The sequence below is a fragment of the Oreochromis niloticus genome, linkage group LG8 (genome assembly GCF_001858045.2).
Source record: "Oreochromis niloticus isolate F11D_XX linkage group LG8, O_niloticus_UMD_NMBU, whole genome shotgun sequence".
NCBI classification, from domain to species: domain Eukaryota; kingdom Metazoa; phylum Chordata; class Actinopteri; order Cichliformes; family Cichlidae; genus Oreochromis; species Oreochromis niloticus.
Window position 1 is genome coordinate 14424303 of NC_031973.2, and position 19863 is coordinate 14444165.

The 19863-nt window shown below is 39.1% G+C and overlaps 2 protein-coding genes across 8 annotated transcripts in view; one reads left to right on the top strand and one right to left on the bottom strand.

The window, feature by feature from the left end:
• The window catches only part of afap1l2 (actin filament associated protein 1-like 2), a 40934-nt gene that overhangs the window by 11018 nt on the left and 10053 nt on the right, over positions 1-19863 (bottom strand). For 2 of the 4 annotated variants that reach the window (XM_005471257.4, XM_025909805.1), the window contains exons 2-4: positions 16680-16808; positions 12410-12472; positions 8574-8665 (exon numbers count right to left, since the gene is read on the bottom strand). In XM_005471257.4, the coding sequence (XP_005471314.1) occupies positions 8574-8665; positions 12410-12472; positions 16680-16808 (284 nt within the window). Of the gene's footprint in view, positions 1-8573; positions 8666-9150; positions 9347-12409; positions 12473-16679; positions 16809-19863 lie in introns of those variants that run through there. The other 2 variants (XM_019362570.2, XM_019362571.2) reach the window with 2 other exon arrangements.
• Positions 2-19802, top strand: LOC102078473 (kelch repeat and BTB domain-containing protein 13). 4 transcript variants are annotated; one of them, XR_269445.4, is made up of 3 exons: positions 2-7682; positions 13138-13319; positions 19097-19802. XR_269445.4 is itself a non-coding variant. In XM_005471258.4 (2 exons), the coding sequence occupies exon 1, from the start codon at positions 6145-6147 to the stop codon at positions 7660-7662; it is 1518 nt and encodes a 505-aa protein (XP_005471315.1). In that variant the 5' UTR covers positions 2-6144; the 3' UTR covers positions 7663-7682; positions 13138-16323. The 4 variants fall into 4 exon arrangements, 1 of the variants encoding a protein (XP_005471315.1); XR_001224062.3 differs by lacking the exon at positions 2-7682 and adding an exon at positions 8581-8692; XR_002063162.2 differs by lacking the exon at positions 2-7682 and adding an exon at positions 12381-12494.

Genomic DNA, 19863 nt, shown 5'->3' on the forward strand with positions numbered 1-19863 from the left:
AGATGAGAGAAAGATGAGGGAGTCAAAAACGAGAAAAGTACCAAAAAAAAGAGAAGTGTGGGATTGTAAATGTCTGTGCTTTTTTTGTTCATTTAACGTCACCCCCAAACCTACTGTCATTATAATTTCTAGACCAGTGGTAATTAAGTGCCCTGAACACACGCGCATACACATGCACACACACACACATCGACGTGTGTTATTCCCACAGGCTGAGCATGTGGTTAATTCCAGCTGTCACTTCAGGAATAACTAGGGAATTCCTCGTGTAACCAAACCTCCTCTGACCTGGGAGGCTAGACCTTGTAACTACTAGCACGTTTGCCTTTAGGGAAGAGAGAAGGGTATCGTACATTTGTGTGTGTGGGAATGTGTGTGTGGGTATATATGTGTGTGTGTGTGTGGCTTTCTTGAAATCAATCAGCAGTCTGGCTTCACTTCTGTCTCCTGTGTGGTAAAGACTGTCTCCCCAACACTTAATGCTTGACTAAAATCAAAACCAAAACAGACACATCTGTCTTCAGTTGTGTTTTTGTTTTTTTGTTTTTTATATTTAGCTTTTTTTTTCTTTTTTTTTAATGAAGCTCAGGATTTTGCTCGATAGATTAGACAGATGTTGCTTGTGCAGCGTAATGTCTCCTGAATATTTACACTGTTACAACTGAGCCTCACTCTCTCTGTATCACTTTTCTTTGGGTAAATAAAGCTTGAATCAAATCAGGACAATCATAGCACTCTACTGGTAGCTACTGGTAACGCTCTCCAGGAAGAAACTGGAGACACAAAAAAAAATCACACACAAAAAAAGATTTTAAAGGCTTATTAAATCTAAATCCACAAACCAATCAATGACATTGTGTGGTTAGACACATTAGTAGACATAAAGTAGTTAGAAGTTACATAGTACACTAATCTAGCAGAAGATTCTATTCTATTCTACTCCATTTTTATGGCCTCCAGGTGCTTTATACTATCAAGTAAAGACCCTAGAATAATAAAGAGAAAACTCTCTGTGAGCAAGCACTCTGGCAAGAGTGGAAAGGAAAAACTCCCTTTTAACAGGAAGAAATCTCCAGAAGAACCTGGGAGGCTCAGAGGGGCAGCAATGTGCTGCCCCATGTTGGGGGTGAGGTGAGGGAGACAGGATGATAGACACAGTGTGGAGCCAAAGTTATAACAACTGGTTAAATGTAGAGTGGTGCAGAAAGGCAGAAAGTTTGTCTTATGGGCTGAACTTGCTTCTCTTTTGGCAGTGCATTGGTAGACTATATACAGTCCATCTACCTACACAGAGCATCTGCTGTCACACGTGTCCAAAGTATGTGGTTCAACCAATCTGTGGTTTTGTGAAACCGAGCTTTGAAAATAAGGAACAGCGTCCACTGCAGCGCATGTCTATGTTTTCAATACTTTATTTTTGAACTTTAATGTTTTTCCAACTTCTGCACCCTCGACCCATTCTGGCCCACTTGTCAACCATTCAGCATTCAACCTCCGCACGGTCGAACGATGTGTCGTTTGGTTTTTTGGAGGAGAACATGGGAACACATTTGCATTGCTTTTGCATTTGTGTTCAAAACTTCTCCCCAGGCTATGTAGGCAAACAGCTATGTAACCAGACATAACCATGGTAGTATAAAACAAGCATTACTAATCAGCATCTTTTAGGAGATGCTTTGAAACAGTGTGTTGTACCTCTTTTTAAAACTCAGTCTTGTGGAAAAAGCTGTCAACATTCAAGAATGCAGGTAATTTGAAGACCATATTAATTAATCAGGTGTTTATTTTTCACACTTGAACAACCTTAAATCTTTGGACTCATGCATGTGTGGGGGAATGACCTTCCATGAAGGAAGAATTTCATCACTGGAAAACAGCCTCAATACCCTGAACTTGCGACATAATCCTATGAAGTATCTATGGTGGCAATCAGAAGATGGCAGATATGCAAGTTTGGTCTTGGTGCAATCTGGAAATAAAATGACTTGCCCGCTTAAAAACTTCAGTAGCTGCCAGTGAAGATGCAATCTATGTATTCTTTTTCTTATCTCAGATAAACTGAGAGATACTGGAGTCAGACTTCCACATAAGGGTTATTTTTCTGAGGCAGTGAAGTTAAAGGAAGTTAAATAAATGACATATATCCCACGCATTGCAATTAGGATTATTCACCTGAATATTATCCAGCCCACATGGTACATTCTTAGTACGGTTTGAGCTGAATCATAAAAAGTGTTTTCTTAATGCCAAATGTTTCCCCTCCCCACCACTGTTTGAATTCTTTCACTTTCACTTCTACTTATTGAAATTAGTATACTTTAAAGTATTCTGCTTATTCTGATTATATTTACTTATTGTACAGCTTTAACATTATCTGAAAGTTTGCAGTCTTTCAGCTGCTCTGTATAGTATACAGAAAAACTCAATATACCATAAGATGAGAGTTTGAATGGTACTTTTAGTTGCCCCAAATCAGCAACGCTTAAAATATATAGAAACAAATTAGAGAGAAAGCAGTGATAAATTGTGTTTAGCGGTCACAAACCTGTGGTGGGTCTTCAGATACCAGAGTGATTTACTGGTTCAGCTTAGAAACAGAACAACAAAAATTAAAAACACAGCCATATTTGTCTGTTTGTGTAAAAATCACAAAATCATTATTTCTGATGTGGGCTGTCAGTGACAGGCGCAGCAACTCCCAGTAAACAGGGAATTCCATGTTAGTGAGCTTTTCCCACCATATCACTTCAGTGAGCTAAGACATTTTCAGTAATCCATAGCAGATGTTATAATAACTGGCGTCATGTCACGGTCCACGAGCAGTCACAGTGATGAAGACTCACTTGTGTGATTAGCCTGCATGCCTGAACATGGAGGAAAGCAGCCGCTAAGCAAAGTGTTGGCAGAAATGTTATCATGGAAGTTTAGGGAGGGTAACATCCCTTATACATCATGGAGCTATTTAAGATGTGTCATTATACAAGCATCAGCAAATGCGACTGTCAGTATGTCATAAGACTTGCTATCGAAAATGACCAAAATATATAGTCTATTTGAACACACAGGTAACTGATGCCGATAATAACTGATGCTGTTACAGGTATATTGGCTCACTTGTGCCCACATATTCTTCTGAACTTTCTTTAATTCGTAAGTGAAACTGTCAGTGTGTGTGTGTGTGTGTGTGTGTGTGTGTGTGTGTGTGTGTGTGTGTGTGTTTGTTTCCAGTTAGGTGATAAGCAGAAAAAACCTACCATGTTTTTTTGATAGCAGGAAGTACTGAAGCAAATCAGCAACGGCAGAAGTTGTACTCTTGGTTTAAACACTCTACTATGAGGCAACAGTGATAACCACTGAGATAAGGTATTGGCATTACTAGGGTGTCTGTTGACCATTGTTATTTTTAATAACAGGAGTTACATCAATGGCATGTTTGGCGTTAAAAAGGCCCTCCTTCTTACTTGTTTATTTTTGGTCTACACATTTTTGTGTAAAATTATTATAACTTTATAAATTAGGTTGTAGAAAATGATGGAGGTAAAACTAAAATTAAGTCATGTAAACCACCATTTATCCTAATTGCCAACAGGGGGCTTCAAAAATTAGTTAACTGTAAAGAAATCAATAAAAATATTTTTGATTTTACTTGATTCATGATCTAGGTAAATTCTCTCCTTATGAACTTATCATCTCATTTGCTATTTTCAAGTTAGATTTAATGCAACATTATGTTCATTTTGTACATTAATGTTACATTTACCCCCAGCCAATTACCCAAGTGGCAGAGAGTGTCTGATTTGGTGGTCTCAGGATCATGTCTCTGCTTTTTTTTTTTACAGATGATCAAGTGGTGACCTCAAGAAAAACTTGCTGCTGAGTATGAAACTATAGGAATGAGAATTAGCACCTCCAAATCTGAGGCCATGGTCAGAAAAAGGATGGCGCACAAACTGATTTTAAGTTTTGGCAGCGATGTGAACGCTGTACCATTTTTTTGTGATTAAGAGAGTGCTAAGGGAAGCATTGATCTTCCGACCTTCACCTATGGCTGTGAGCTCTGGGTAGTGCCTGAAAGAACTGAATCATGGATACTAGCATCAGATATGAGCTTCCTCCGAAGGGTGGCTGTATTCTCCCTTAGAGATACAGTGGGGAACTTTGTAAATTGAGAGGGATTCAGAGCCTGGCCACTACTCCTCCACATCAAAAGGAACCAGATGAAGAGGCTTGGACATATGACTACGATGCCCCCCAGGTACCTTGTAGGTGAGGTCATCTGAGCATGTCCTGCTGGGAGGAGGCCCTGTAGCAGATCCAAGATACACTGGAGAGATTACATCTCTTGGCTGGTGTGGGGAGGGGAAGGTCTTGGCACAGAGTGTGTGCCCTGAGACTTGAACCCAGATAAGAAAATTGATGGTGGATGGATGTTATGTTTAGAGTCAACAGACAATAATCGATGTGCTTTCAGTGTCCTCAACACTTAGACCCACCCCTCGCTTGTGATGCCCTGATTTAAAGTATTCAAGATGACCACGGCCAAAATGACAAACTCAATCCAATGGGTGACAACATTGTGGCTATGTCCGTTTTTACATAGAGCTCATGGTTTCATAACCTCACATTACCCCATATATACTGCAAATAACAAGTCAAGAGAGTTAGAGACAAGCCTGGTCTAAGCCTTAATAATAGTTATATACAAAAGCAGTTAACAGGAATTTCCTGAGAAAGTTATTATTCTGTCTCTCACTTTTCTCTCACTCTTTCACTGCAAGAGTGTAAACTTCTCCAGAGTTTAAAAAAAGTAGTCAAGAGTTAAGCATCTGCTATTAATTAAAACAAAAAGTCAGGCATTCCAGAGGAACCGCAGTAAGCCACCCCAGACTGCCCACCCACTCTTATCTCTATCTTTTTTCTTTTTCTTTTTACATTTCCTCAACTCCAAAAATACTAAATTGGCTTGTTGTCTGAGCCAAGCCTGAAGAGAAGCATAGTAGGCCATTCCAGGGACATGCCAGGTGTGTGTATCCATTCTCCCAGAAGACTTTGCTATTCTTCTGTCTCTTTAATAGTCACTTTAGCCCCTTCCTTTCACTTCTTTCACACACAAACACACTTCTTCACCACAGAAACATCGACTAGAAGGGAAGAAATGAGGAGTCTGAGGATAAATAACAAAGCAAGGAGAGAGGGTGGCGGAGTGTGGTGGAGGGGCTTTGAGTAAAGAGTGGGAAAAGAGAGCCCAAAAAACGAACAGTCAGAGGAACATGGAAAATCCCTGGTTCCCATGCCAAGAATTCCGTGCAGTGAAAACACACACACACACACACACACACACACACACACACACACACACACACACACACAGTGTATCTGAAAGCCTGCTGGGAGCTCAATGTAAAAGGTGGTGATAAAAATGATCAGTTTGGTTTTCAGAGAACAGAGTTCAGGAAAAATCCCCCCTTTGCCTCTGTTACTTGTTACATAGTAACTTTTTTCATTTAGAAATTATGACATTAAAAATTTCATGAGTGAAAAAAGAAAGAAAAGAGACTATAAGTTATCTACATGGCAGAAGGTAAAATGCAAGAACAAAGATTTCACATGACACAAACTATTTGTTTTCCTGTTATTTTGCCTTCTTGGGAAAACTTTGACCTTTTCTAAAACCTTTATATTTTTGATACCAGCCCCTTTTTTTGCAAACTTAAACCTTTTCAAGTTACCTACTTAAAATGTATAACTGCAAATGGATCTTCATGTGTAACATTTAAATAGCCATTTTAAACCAAGCTGGATTTAAAGGGATAACGTAATCATGAATAATTCAGTAAATACTTACTTTTTGCTAGCCAGTCTTATTGCGGTTATGATAATGACCAGTTGCCGGCAGCCACATTACCGCTACAGTGCATGTCAACAGTTTTCCTTTCCCTGCCTGACGCTTGCAAGTGGCACAGCTGCTATCTATAGTCCATCTCTATTTTAAGACCATGCAGACAGGACGCAATGGAGCTCACACAAATCTTTATTTACCATGCAGCTCGAGGGAAAAAATGGCTATTCCACACTCGAGTCACACACAAAATAATTACTTGAGAGGCCGTTTTAGGAAGAACAGAAATCCTGGTTTAAGAGACCATGGAAATGCCCGAAGGCCTGGGAATCAACCGGGATACTCATGCCGAGAATGCGACCCTTGATCTGGAGAACAGAGAGTGCCATGCAGGCTGGCTGAGAGTGAGGGTGGAGGACAGTTGGTTCACTGTGGAGCGGGCTTTTCTCCTTAAGTACAGCGACTATTTCTGTGCTCTTTTTCACTCTGGGATGAAAGAAAGTCAGCAAGATGAGCTCTACCTGAAAGGAGGAGTGCACGCAAGAGGTTTCCTCATTGCCCTTGCAATCTGCAGGGGAGAGAATCCCACCATCAGTGAACCAGATGAGCTTGTCGAAGCGGTCGAGTGTGCTGCTTTTCTACAGGTTGACCATTTGGTCCAGCATCTTTGTGACATTATAGACTCAGACAACTGCCTTCTGCTTTACCATACAGCCTCCGTATTTGGGGTGCACGCACTGTTTCACAACGCTGCACTCTTTCTTTGTGACGCCTTTGATGATCTCAAGGATGAAGCAGAAAGTTCAATCCCTGAGGAGCTGCTGCAATACTCTCAAACTTTGTCCCCTTCTTCTTTTATTGCTATGGGGACCCATTCTCCTTCACTGGAGCTGCTGCAAGACTCCTTCAGGGTTGTTTGCTACCTCGACGAAAAAGAGGGCCAGTGGAAGCATCTGACAGACCTACCAACTGCTTGCAGCACCTCCATGGCTGGCGTAGCAGTGGTTGACAATCGCTTATATATCGTTGGGGGGGTTTTTGGTTACAGTAAGGACACAGTGGACAGTAGCTTCTGCTACAACCCCGATTCAGGACTTTGGACTACTCTCCCGGGTCCCCAGCAACCCAGATATAATTTTACCCTTCTTGGGCATGAAGGTCAGCTCTACGCCATTGGTGGAGAGTCCCAAAAGAAGATAATTTCCACAGCAGAGACGTATGATGTTGTAAAAGGAGAGTGGACATTTATACAGCATGCACCACGACCCGTAGCATCTGCAGCTTGTGCTGTCGCTAGACGACGGATATTTATTTGCTTCTGGAAGCCACCAGACACCACAGACATCTATGAATACGTACCTGTGAATGATGAGTGGAAGCTTGCTACCACACTGATCAGACCTCAGAGCTATGGCCACTGTATGGTAGCTCACAAGGACAATTTGTATGTGATGCGCAATGGGCCTTGTGACGACTTTCTTCGCTGTCTAATGGACTGTTATAATATCACAACAGGCCAGTGGACAGCTATGCATGGGCATTACATCAACAGCAAGGGAGCTCTGTTTACCGCAATGATCAGGGGGGATTCTGCGTTCACAGTGAAACACATGTTAACTCTTGTGTATACCATCACTGAAAATGGATGGAAGCCCCGTAAGCAGATGAACGGATTTCCAAAGAGTGGTTCACTGTGGACATGTTTACTCAGGCTTCCCAAGACGGGGCCAGTTATACCACAGCTGGATGCAGAAGGCAAGGAAGGAGAAATGCCTCTGTCAGACCTGTCTGAGGCATATCTGGAAGCTATACAGCACTTGTGAAATTATTGTGCAACTGAAAAGTAAAGCGATTTTTTTGAGTTTTTAAATGACAAAATAAGTCCTAGAAAATACTGCTGCTAAATAATTCTGGAGGCTTCAAATGGACAAAAATTGACTTTATTTCAATGCATTCAATTCACATGCACTCTCACATACATGCTGACAAGCACTTGCACTGATTAACAACAGCTGTTACTGCAGTTTATAGTAGGGGAGGCCACTGTGCATGTGTGTGTGCATGTGTGAGTGTGTGTAAAGTTCAAAGGCACTGACGGGATGTTCTGAACCTTTTTCCTGAAGTCACACTGGGCCAATTCAGAAGCCACCGGTCTCCTAGTCAACATAAAACACAGTGTAGTTCCCTCTCACACACTCCTGAACAATCACCTCTCCAGTCTTGTTGCCCCATGGGTTGTTAAATACCTGCTTCTGTGGGAGAACACATTTCACGAAGCCTCGGCTTGCAAGCCTCGGTTGAGGGAAATGATTTTGGCTTGCATGACCACAGACGTTATTTGTGTCATTATATCTAAACTGCTGCAGCTGGGTTTCAATATCTGACAACAACCCATTAACTTACAGTACTTTTTACTGTAAGTTACAGTACTGTTTTTAGCACTACGCTTCTTAGTGATAGCAGTGCACATACTGTAACACAAGACCAAAATGCTATCGGTTACATATCAATTTGGAATTTGTCTTCTGGCTTCTTTGGTATACAGTAGAATATCTTAATCACCACCGATTTGTTCCATCTACTATATTACTTCAGCCACTGACTCGGGTCAGTGCTATTAACATTCCCACAACCACAGTGGCAGAGACCCAAATATCTGTGTTTTTTTAAGCCAAATCATTCTGCATCATTCTTCTGTTACTCCAGTTATGGAAAGGAACTGGTCAACACTTACTGTTCTCGGGGGTGGCAGGTCGGGAAGGTTCTTTTGTGGGACGGGGACACGTTTTGCTGCTTTTCCATTGAGCAGGGCATCTAATCTGTCATCTTGGTAACACAAGCAGAGAGTGGAAGGTTAGTATATACCAGGCATTTTGCACTTAAATTTATTTCCATAGCATACCAGAACATTTCAGGATAAATAAATAGCTGTCATCTCGCAAGTATAAATTCCATATATCCAGCTGTCTCGGTTAAATGTTAATGCAATGGTATCCCCAACTAACACAATGATATAATCTTTTTTGTTAAATCATAGTAGCCACATAATATAATTCGGTTTGTAACCTTGGTATAAATAATCAATCTGCAAAGTAAATAAGACCACACTTCCACACATCCAAGAAAACTAAGAAGCAGCATCAATGAATTGGAGGTTTTACTGGACTTAAATTTTATTTATATATATATATTTATATAAAGTGAACACGTCCTTAAAAAAATTCTTCTGAGAACCATTTTTCATTTTTACTATTTCAGAAATCTCTGCTAGCTAGGAGAGAATAGGCATCATTTATGAGAGACACTCTTACTGTAAGACAGAAACAGCTTTTCAAACTTTGCAGTCAACTTGTTCATAACTGGGCTTTGAAAGTGCAAATTTAGGATACTTGTCTGTTCATGATGAAAGCCATGTTCTGTTAAGCTAATCCAGAGGTTCCAAAACTGTGAGCTGATGCAAGTGAAAAATAAACATGCAAGAGTTTGCTGATGCTATCATGTTACCCATTATTTGTGTAAGATTCAAAATAGATCCTTTAATAAAGTTAATTATTGATAAAAATGGTAGGATGTGGGGCATGAGTTAATTTTTTGCCTCTGAAGGAGCATGCTAGAAAGAGTGTTAGCTATGTTAGCTATGCTAGCATTTAGCATGCAGATACGGAGTGATAACATCATTTAGAGTATGATAACAAACCTCAACACTGTCTTTAACTAAACTTTACCAAATGTTAAAATACTAACAATGGTATGGCCACTTGTGGTGTCAAGCATTAAGTCAAATTTTGTCTTTTTTTCTTTGTCTTATCATGCTAACCCAAACCATTTAGGATGATAGCAGTAGGCCTTCATTTTGATTCATGCATTTATCTTTTTTATAATATTGTAAGATCTTTACCCTACCATATAAACCATCTTAAGGCAACTGTTTTTGTGAATTGGGGGGGGTATATTTGAATATTAATATGAGGCCTAATGAGCGTGAGAGAGTGGCACAGCAATTTTCTCTTTAAGATTTTCTTCAGTGTCTTATATTTTTTTGGTCTCAAACGTGACCTTAAAAGAACATCCTTACGCCAACTAGAGTTCATAAATGTGTTAATAAAAATTCCCTGTCTGTACCTTTGCTCTATACCTTTTTGTATCATTACAAGAATAGAAACACACTGATATGAACTGCAGTAAAGGCACTGCATTACCACAGGCTGCACATGTACTATTACGTACACGTAAGATAACTGAACCAGGCTGCCTGTCGTTTTATGAGCAATGCTTTACAGTAAAAGAAAAGGTAAATAAATAAATATTGTAGCCCATCCTATTTTAACAAACAAAGAAAGTTCACTCCGAGTGTATTTAAGTCCCCCCCCTTCACATGAGTTTCTGTGGTAGACAGCTTGTGGCTTTGCAAGCATCGCTGCTGAAAATATGTGTTAACTCTAGTGCTCATTCAAACCACATTCTTTATCACTGTCCAAACAAAACAGGTCAGTCTCAGATGTTGAGGCTCTGCGAAGAAACAGACAGGAAATGGTGGGCGAGTGCTAGGGAGCTGAAGGGGCCACAGCTTGCAGCAGCTTATCATGTCTGCTGTTCACTTGAAAGTAAATTGAGCATGAGATGGAAATAGTGTAACAACTATGCGCTATCTGACCTTCATGGATAAACGCAAAATTACACTAAAAGCCCTTTAAAAAAAAGAAAGAAAAAAAAGCTGTTTTCTTTGTTTCATATAATTTAACGATATTTATGTATAAAACATTCAGATATTCAGAAAAATTAACTCTGAAATTAAGTCATCATAACAGGATTATGTAACTAGAGTTGGCAATTAGTAAGCAACATGAATATTAGCTACACTAACGATGTATAATACAGACATGATGAGCTTTTGCCAGAAAACTATTATGTTTAGATTGGCAGCCTGTTCTGTTGTTTATCCTGATAAAAATAAGCAGAAGAGAATGGATAGATCCATCTATTCATGATGGATGAAACCTAAAGAATGATAAGGAAATGTGACTCTTCAATGCTTAAACAAAATAGCAGTAATACCGTGCTAACTACAAGACATTCAACTCTGTGAGGTTGCAAAATTTGCCTTGATCTAAATTTGTTGGCATGCAAAAAATCTACCTAGTTTACCATCTTAGTCAGCAGTGCTTTGGTTTTTACTGGCATGCAACACCGTGTGCAGCTGATGTAATGCCACTGAATGGTGGGCAAGTTTGGCAGGTATGTGGTCGGAAAACAAAGAATAAGATAAACTGAAATAGATGCCACCAATTATGAGAATTGATATTCGTTCTTTTTTCAAAGTACTGAGCTTTATGTCAAATAGATTTTTACACCTGTTAGTATATTAATTTTAAAAAAGAACCTGCTGGAAAAGTCAGCAGTCACTAATAATTATTGGGATTATTGAGCACAAAATGTATAAAAGAGTTCAGTTTTGTATGGGACATTTGTCTTAATCAGTTGGGCTTGACTCAAACATTGTTATAAAACTTCGTTCATTAGCCCTAATTTTCAGCAGAATAACATCTTTAAATATTATTGTTTGAAGCCTGTATTTTTTAGGCGTATACGAGACAATTCAGCACAAAGAGTCTGTGTATGAAATATAATTAGTTTGCTGTTGCTGAAGTTGTAAAATGAGTAATTTGTGGGTGTTTTCTTGTGCTAATCCAAATGTATGCAGTTGGTTTTTTGACAGCTGACGATGCCTTAATGATGTAAAAATTTTGCATTGTGGATTACAATTCAGTGCAGTGAAGGATCAACTTGTTCCATTGTTTGCACAGTGGTTAATTGAACAAACCAGAAATCGAGAGCACAAGAGATTTACATTGTACATAATTTATCAAGATATTTGAGTGGACATAACAGTTTTTATCAACCAAAATTTATTTAACTCATTTGTTATCTATTAACTCATATTATTGTTATATTATTCTTTCACTTTCCTGGTTCACTACGTACAGAATTTTGTAATACAATATGGCAAAGTAAGCCAAACAGCCTGGTAAGACTATGAAGTCATTAAAAAATTATGGAGCTAATAAGCAGATCAGTCTGAACAGTGATATGAGCAATTTCATCAACAATTCATAACAGCTGAATATCAAATTCATTTAAAGGCATTATTTGAAAACTATTTCACTGTAGAGACAAAAATGCCCTCCAGTGAAAGAGTTGATGACGGCTAGCATAATTGGAGACTGAAAACACCATTGCCTATTTTATTGTTCGTATAAAATACATTATGGACAGATGTGGTCAAGGCAAAATGGGATTGAATATCTGCTTTAATATATTTTAGGAGAGTGTTGATTCATTTACGCCCAACGAGAAAATGTACACCTCAGCAATTGAGTTTCAATGTACAAGCTGGAAAGTGGAACAAGCCGGTGCTTCAGTGCGCTTAACAGTTTACACGTTTTCATTCAATCTGCCATCAAACATTTACCTTTGCATTTCTTATTATACAATTTCAAAGCTATACTTACATACATACAAGAACCACAAAGTCATTTTCAAAGTTCAAAGAGCAACATTTAAAACTCACACCTTTACCATTTTTTTCTTTTCCAGGAACAACTTTGTTCATGTAGATATACTCCTCATCGGCACCTGTAAACAGAGACAGCAGAAGGTGATTAACTGCTGAGAGCAGTGCACTTTGGTATAGATGTTTTTGCTCTGTGGTTAGCTACCACAAACACCTTTCTTGAATTTAAGCAAACCTTACAAAACAACGAACTTAAATGTCAAGAAAATATGAGTTTATGCACAGGTATTTTTGTTTTTTTTTACTGTTTAACGCTTGCTTTGAATTCCCAAAGTTGATTTTTTTTGATTTGGTCGAATATATTCACAGTGTGACTTAACTGTAAACAATAACACGGAAAGAATGCATATTTTGCTTTCCCTTGAGACAGCTGATGGGAAAATCTGATTCCACCTTGGTGCAAAACAAACTTCCATCGTGCTTGTCAAAAAGAAGTCCAGGATAAAGGGAAACTTCACCCAAACAAGTAGTCCATTGTGCACACAGATAGGACCACTATTCACACCCACTCCTACCGTGGCAAGCATTCATCGGGCATTAGTCAGAGAACTCCCTGCCTGCACAGATACAGCACTGTGTCACGTTTGTAGTGGAAGTTTTACATTGCTTTTTAATATACAAGGCAACTCTTGAACTTAATCCACCTGTTCATAACAATCATGCATTCACAAAAACTTTCCATTTGACTCTAAAAGTGATCCAGTTTCTGTTTCTTTTGCATGGTTAGAGGAGCTGATCATAACCAGACTAAGGAACTAAAGGATGAACTTGACTTCACTTGCACTCAACTCTTCAGGCAAAAAGTGGAGATGATGAAACCTTCTGACATACATCAATGTTAGAGTCAGCGAGGAAAGGACTACAGCTGGAGTCATGTCACTCTCAACATGGTGGAGTAATTACAAACTGGTGAGGACATAACATTGCCACATAACCAGTCTGAACGAAAGCCTTTTCTTGAACAATAAACACAGAGGTTGTGGCTACGAAGGCTCCAGTTGGTTACTGTAACCTGTTATGGGAATTTGTTCCGGAGCTGCAGCACAGTTTTTCACTGGAATTAAATATTTTAGCTGACTTAGATTACCCTGAGAGGAAATCAAACAAAACTCAGACCTTGGGTGATACTGCGGAGAAGGGGTTCTCCTTTGAAATAGATATCATGAGGTGAAACCAAACAGCAGCAGCATAAAATGATGTTTTGCCTGTACAGTGAAAACAGATTTTCGGGGAACAAAGTTGAAATGCTATTTATAAATTGCTGCTCAGAGGAAGTGAGCATCCCCAGAGGATAAATGCAGCTTCGGAAAAATGATACAGCTTGGAGCCAGAAGAGGAAGTACGGAGAGACGAGTCCAAGACCTGAACATGGAAAAGCTTGACTGCTGGTGTGTGTTAGTGAACAGTGTGAGAGCTCTCTGAGAAAAACAGGGCGAAAGAGAGTTGACTTTTAAAATCCAGACGTGAGAGGGTGACAGCAAATGACAAAAACTGCAAAGAATCGGGTCATCTCAACAAACAAACAAACAAACAAAAAGTCATTATCATCTTTGCGTTAAACTATTTTTGAGGTAGCGGTAGCATGTCATTAATTAGTTGCTTCAAAGATTAAGTAGCTGGCATAGAGCACCATAAATCACATCAGCCCACCAGCAGTTGCAAGAAAAATAAACTCATCTGAAGCTGTTTGAAAAGTTAACAAGCTGTACAAGACTCCAGTTTTTTTAGCTTGCTTATAAACTGAAAATTAAAAAAAATGCATGAAGCAAATAATTTCGTAACAGAAGCAGGAATGTAGTAAAAAAAAGTGCAATCCTGCAGGCACAATGTGGCTTTAGCTACCAAAATTGTGATAAAGCGATATTCTTGCAAAGCTTGCAGGGATATAATTATGAAAGGTTAGTAAGAGCTTAAAATAACAAAATAAAACCAGAGTAGGTGGTTTAATAACTTCTCCTAGGCCAGTTTCACTTTAGTGTGGGAAATGCAGGGAATGACCACATGTTACATAAGATGCTTTGTTGGATGGCAGATTAACTGCCAGCTGGTCTATGCAGCTTTTGAATGAATTTAAACATTTGTGGTTAACCATCAACCAGTGTTACAGCTTTAGATGCAAACATCAAGAGAACGGCTTAAAGGTTTGTGACAAATTATTCTACTGAAATTAACTTCTTTTTAAAAAAATGAAAAACCTAATAATGCACCAAAAAACAAAACAAAACACTGCGACATTGTTGTAAGTGGATGTATGCATACTAATAGGCTAACTAGAAGCACTTCCACAGCAACTTTAAAGTGAACCTTTCATACTTTTTATTAATTTCCTTTCACACACTTATGGTACAAAGAATGTACACCCTCTATCAAGTTTTCACATAAAATCTAGACCCTAACATCAGGTCTTAAAATTAGCTAAATATAATCTCAGATGAATAATAAAACATGACACATCACAGTGTGTCATTATTTATTTATTATAAGAAAAACTAAACCAAATTGCTGAAGCAGTGAAAAAACTAAGCACATCCCATAATTTAATATGTTGTAGAACCACCAATAATGACATGCTTATCAGTCTTTCACATCATTAAAGAGGAATTTTGAACTACTCTTCTTTAAAACACTGGTTCACTTCATTGAGGTTTCCAGGCATTCATTTATGCACAGCTCTCTTACTTTGACTGCATCATTGCAACACTTTGATTCTTTTCTTTTTCAGTCATTCTGTTGTAGATTTACTCTTGTCCTTGGAATAATTTTTCTATTGCATGATCCAATTTCAGGCAAGCTGGTCATACAGATGGCCTCGCATTGGACTCTAGAATACTTTGGTGTACAGAGCTCATGGTTGACCCAGTGACGCAAGGTTCACGGGTCCTATGGCTGGAAAACCAACCTGAATCATTAACGTCCACCACCGTGCTTGACACTTGGTAATGATGACCTTGACACTAGGCGTTTGTGCTGATATGCTTTGATTTTTCCACCCGTGGCGCTGTGCACAATAGCCAAACATATTCACTTTGGTCTTGTCTGTCTAAAGGACATTGTTTCAGAAGTCTTGTGGTTTGTTCAGATGCAACTTTGCAAACCAAAGCCATGCTGTCATGATCTTTTTAGAGAGAAGAGGCTGTCTCTTGGCAACTCTTCCAAAAAAGCCATACTTGTACAGTCTTTTTCTAATTGTACTGTCACAAACTTTAACATTAACCATGCTAACTGAGGTCTGTAAAGTTTCTTGAGTTTTTTGTAGAATTTTATTACCTTGGGGTCCGACCACTAAAATGCCAAAACTTGATAAAAGTGCTCACACTTGCAGATAATCAGTTAATTAAAGTGCGTTTGTTAACAACACCTTGCTGCTACTTAATTCCTATCAAAGCAGTTAGGCTGTGCTTAGCTGTTTTAATGTATTTTGGCTTAGTTTTTGTTAAAGATAATGACACAGTGTAATATATATGATGATTTAAGTTCATCTAGAGTTTGACCTAATTTTAGAACTTTATTTTTACCAACACTGCACATCTACAGTTGCTCATGGTAGTGTTAAACATGACTAAATGTAACCACTGTTAGTCTTGTTTAGGTCATTTCTCACTTGTTAACAGTAACATGTTTGCAGTAATTCTACTCTGCAGTTTGCTGTGACTCAGCTAATTCTGTGGTTATTTAGACTTCACAGTGTATCTAACCTCTCAATTACATACTGGGCAGAATAATTTTCTCTTCCTCTCATGAAATTTTCCTAAGGAAGTTATTATATTGTAGTTCAGTAACTGTAGGTCTATGACTTGTTTGTACGCTTTCACTTCTTTATTTGTTATTTTTTTAATCAAACATATCAAACTGATTTAAAATTTCCCCATAAAATATCCATGAAAATCAGTTTCTGAATAAATATGAAGTGAGAATTTGGTCATGCGGTTTCAGATTTGTATTTCTGTCTTCATCTGCTTTAAGTTTGAAGTTGTTTGGGCCGAGATGTTAGAATATAGACAGATGTTATTTTATTATTACCGTTTGTCTGGCACATATAAGTTAAACTCTAAGCAAGTAGGACAGTTTTTAAAAAAACTGTAGCTGGTTGCCTTGACCATGTCTACAAGCCTGAATGCACTGAGCTGCAGCCGTGTGATTGGCTGATTAGATATTGCCATTAACAAGTAGAAATTGTGTACCTAATGAAGTCGCTGGTGAGTGTATATCAACTGTACTTTGAAAAGACGAGTGAATAATGGTCCACTGTTTCTGAAACAGTGCTCTTACCAGTCGAAGCCCTGTAGGACTGGAGGAGATCAGACAGCAAACCCTTCTGGACGGTGGCGTTCCCACTCAGCGTCTCCTTGTCCAAGATGACCAAGAAGCGGTGGAGCTCCATCAGGAGCTGGTCCAGCACTGGAAGCACAGACAGACAAGAGGGGCTCAGATTTACAGGGGTATAAAAATTCCTTTAAATTTTATTACACTTTTCTTGGCAAGGAAATATTTAGAAGCATTAAGACAATGGCTTAAGACCAGGACTGTCAAAGTTCCCATCATCAAGAAAAGCAAGAGTCATGAGGGATAACAAACCCTGTAATCTTTCCAGACAGCCATTATCAGAATATTATGCTTTAATTTATGGCAGAGAACTTGTTCAACTTAGGGATTTGTCTTTTAACACTGATTTCAGTTCTTAGTTTAGCAGCTATTCCTTTCCCACTGACTTCCTTTTGTTCCTCAAGTTGTTTGCTGGTTGCCAGCATTTTGCATGGGAGAGACTCCTCTGAGGTTTTTCACTGGCAATAGCTGATAACCACTCAGACTTCATTTCTTATTCTCATTCCTCTCATCGAGCTGTTATTGACAGTTGCAAGTCCGTTTGAGGTTGTTTTGGGAGTTTAGCTAAAGGTCAAGCTCAGAGTAGGGAGGAGCGTAGGCTGGTGTCGGCGGGGCCAGTGTGTCTGGGTGCAGCCCACACACATCCTTCAGGGGTCAGCGCTGAGCTCAGAGCCCTCTCTGCTGTGTGGGGAGCTCTTTGTGTTTTCCTTCACTGTCTCTTGGCCTCATGAATAGGCCCCTTGCTACAGTGGGCCTCAGTGTGTGAGCACTTCAAGAGAAGAGACGGGGGAGGAAATAAAGAAGAAAGACCTTTTTTAAGGAGAAGATGGAGCAGGTAGTGGTGGTTGGGGGATAGGGATGCGTAATTATTCCTGACATTTCTTTTGAAGAACTGCATATTTTCTGTTAATTTTCTAAAAAAATGATTAATTAATCCATTTTACATGAATTGCAAGCACATATAGCTTTATTAAGTAGGAGCATATTCTGATGTATGATTGTAGCACACCATCAAATTCATCCGCTGTTTGAATTTCCAAAGTATAGATCCTATTCTGCTAGTATCAGTCTGATACCAATTGGTATCGATACCATCGATATTTGAATCGATCCGCCCACCTCTACATGGCAGAGATATTTAGCACTCCTGAGGCATGGGTCCTAAATAATAATGGACAAACACACTGAGCTGTTTTTACTTTGCACTGCTCCACTCTTAAAATGAGATAAGATTCAAGTTGATACATGGGTATCGTGACTGGTTAGGGAAAATCAAATCTTCTTCCTCAGGAATCCATTCGAGTGGACATAATGTGACTAAAAATGGAAACTGAGTTTTCAAGTTGGCACTCCTGCCTGATACCCAAGGGCAGACTGTAAAATTGTCATGAAACTGAATCTATTCTTTCCTGTTCGTGGACATAAACAGTACTTCTCCAAACTGAAAGAGAAACAAAATGTGCCTCAGGAGGCAGGAAGTGGCAGAAGAACAGTTCTAATCTCACACAGGACCACTGTGACTTTCCTTGGTATTAATTTTACACTTGAAGATGACCTTACATTCATCATTTAATATACAATTTCACTCACATCTAATACCGTTCAGCAGGGATCATGTGTTAAAATACAGTATTTATATATCTATCTCTATATACATATATATATGTGTGTGTGAGTGTGTGTGTTGCAGGTGAGAAACATCATTCCAACTGAAATACATTTGCTTTCATTAAGACTGGCCCCTACGTTAACAGATACACACTGCTGTAAATGAAAAACTGGTAAGAAAAAACGAAAACAAAACCACCAATATTGTGTCAAAATCATCTGACCCCACTTAAAACCTCAACTCTGCCCCACATAAAATGACAGTAAGCTGCCTTTTTTGTTGTTTATTGTCTATTAAAACTGTCGGCTCTCATTTTTTAATGGCTCCTTCCGGCTCAAACTGATTACTGAGCGGTATGTGTCAGCAATCTAGCGAGTGCAATCATTCCCTCTGCTCTGTTTGCTACTCTCCCACACATCGCTAAACTTTTGAAAAAGGGGGGAACATTTTGCAGCATAAGGGTAAGTTTTGCCTTTCGGAAACGGCAACAAGCTTTCCAAAAGCTACAGCACGCTAGGTTGTTTTTTGATGACTCTAACTCAAGCTGAGTCAACTTCTGCTGAGAGGCACCATGGAAAACATCACTGTATTGGACACATATAGACACACACATACACTGCTCTTTGTCTCAAAGCATTAGCAAAATGATTTAAACCACAGTCATTACAATTCTCAGTGTTTAGCTACTGATGTATGCCTGCTCAATATGAATCTAAACATTTTTCCTGCTCCTTCTTCTTGTGTGTTTGCAAAGATTGACTCAGATGGCCTTTTGGATTGGGGACCCTGGGAAACAAAGTCAGCTGACAGGACAGGGAGGTCTGCAGCAGTCTGTCTCTGTGGGTTTTGGGTTGGCCAGACGCCCACTAAACCTCCAGTTAGGGTCCGCAGCCTCCACAGTATAAACAATTCACTTCTGCAGAATGGCCAAAAGGAATCTGAATCAGAGAGGAATACTACTACTACAGTGATTTGTAACTGCTGCAGTTAAAACAGAGTAAACAGGGTACATAAGAATGAACTTGCTTGGCTTGAATTAAAACTTTCCAAACACCTACGCGATGTGATCTTGGATTTTCTCTTCCCCCTGCCTGATTTTGGACTTCCATATTTGAGTTGAACACAGTACATTTTTGAACAAAGTACATGACCATTTTTTTGTTTGACTTCTCCCACACTATGCTTGTGCATTGTCAGGCAAATAAGTATCTATTATTTCTCTTATACACAGTTATGCGTATGTTTTTTTTCTTTTAGACAGCCACTGTGAACTGGTCTTAACCTTTCGTCTTCTGGTTAGGCAGGTTTCACAAAGTTTAACTAAAGATAAACAAACAAAACACTGAGACAGTATGGTGTCTCTACTCGGGAAAAACTACTTAAAACATTAGTTTAGCTTGTTAGACATAGACAAAAAGCACAAGCTTAAGTTCCACTGAAAAAGGACTTTTTATTTCAGAAGTCTGGCAGATTGAGGAAGCTCGAGGTCCTGCATCAACTCTGACAGACCGCATTTAATTT

Bases quoted from the DNA above. Each gene is read 5' to 3' on its own strand.
- LOC102078473 (XM_005471258.4), top strand. From the start codon at position 6,145: ATGGAAATGCCCGAAGGCCTGGGAATCAACCGGGATACTCATGCCGAG.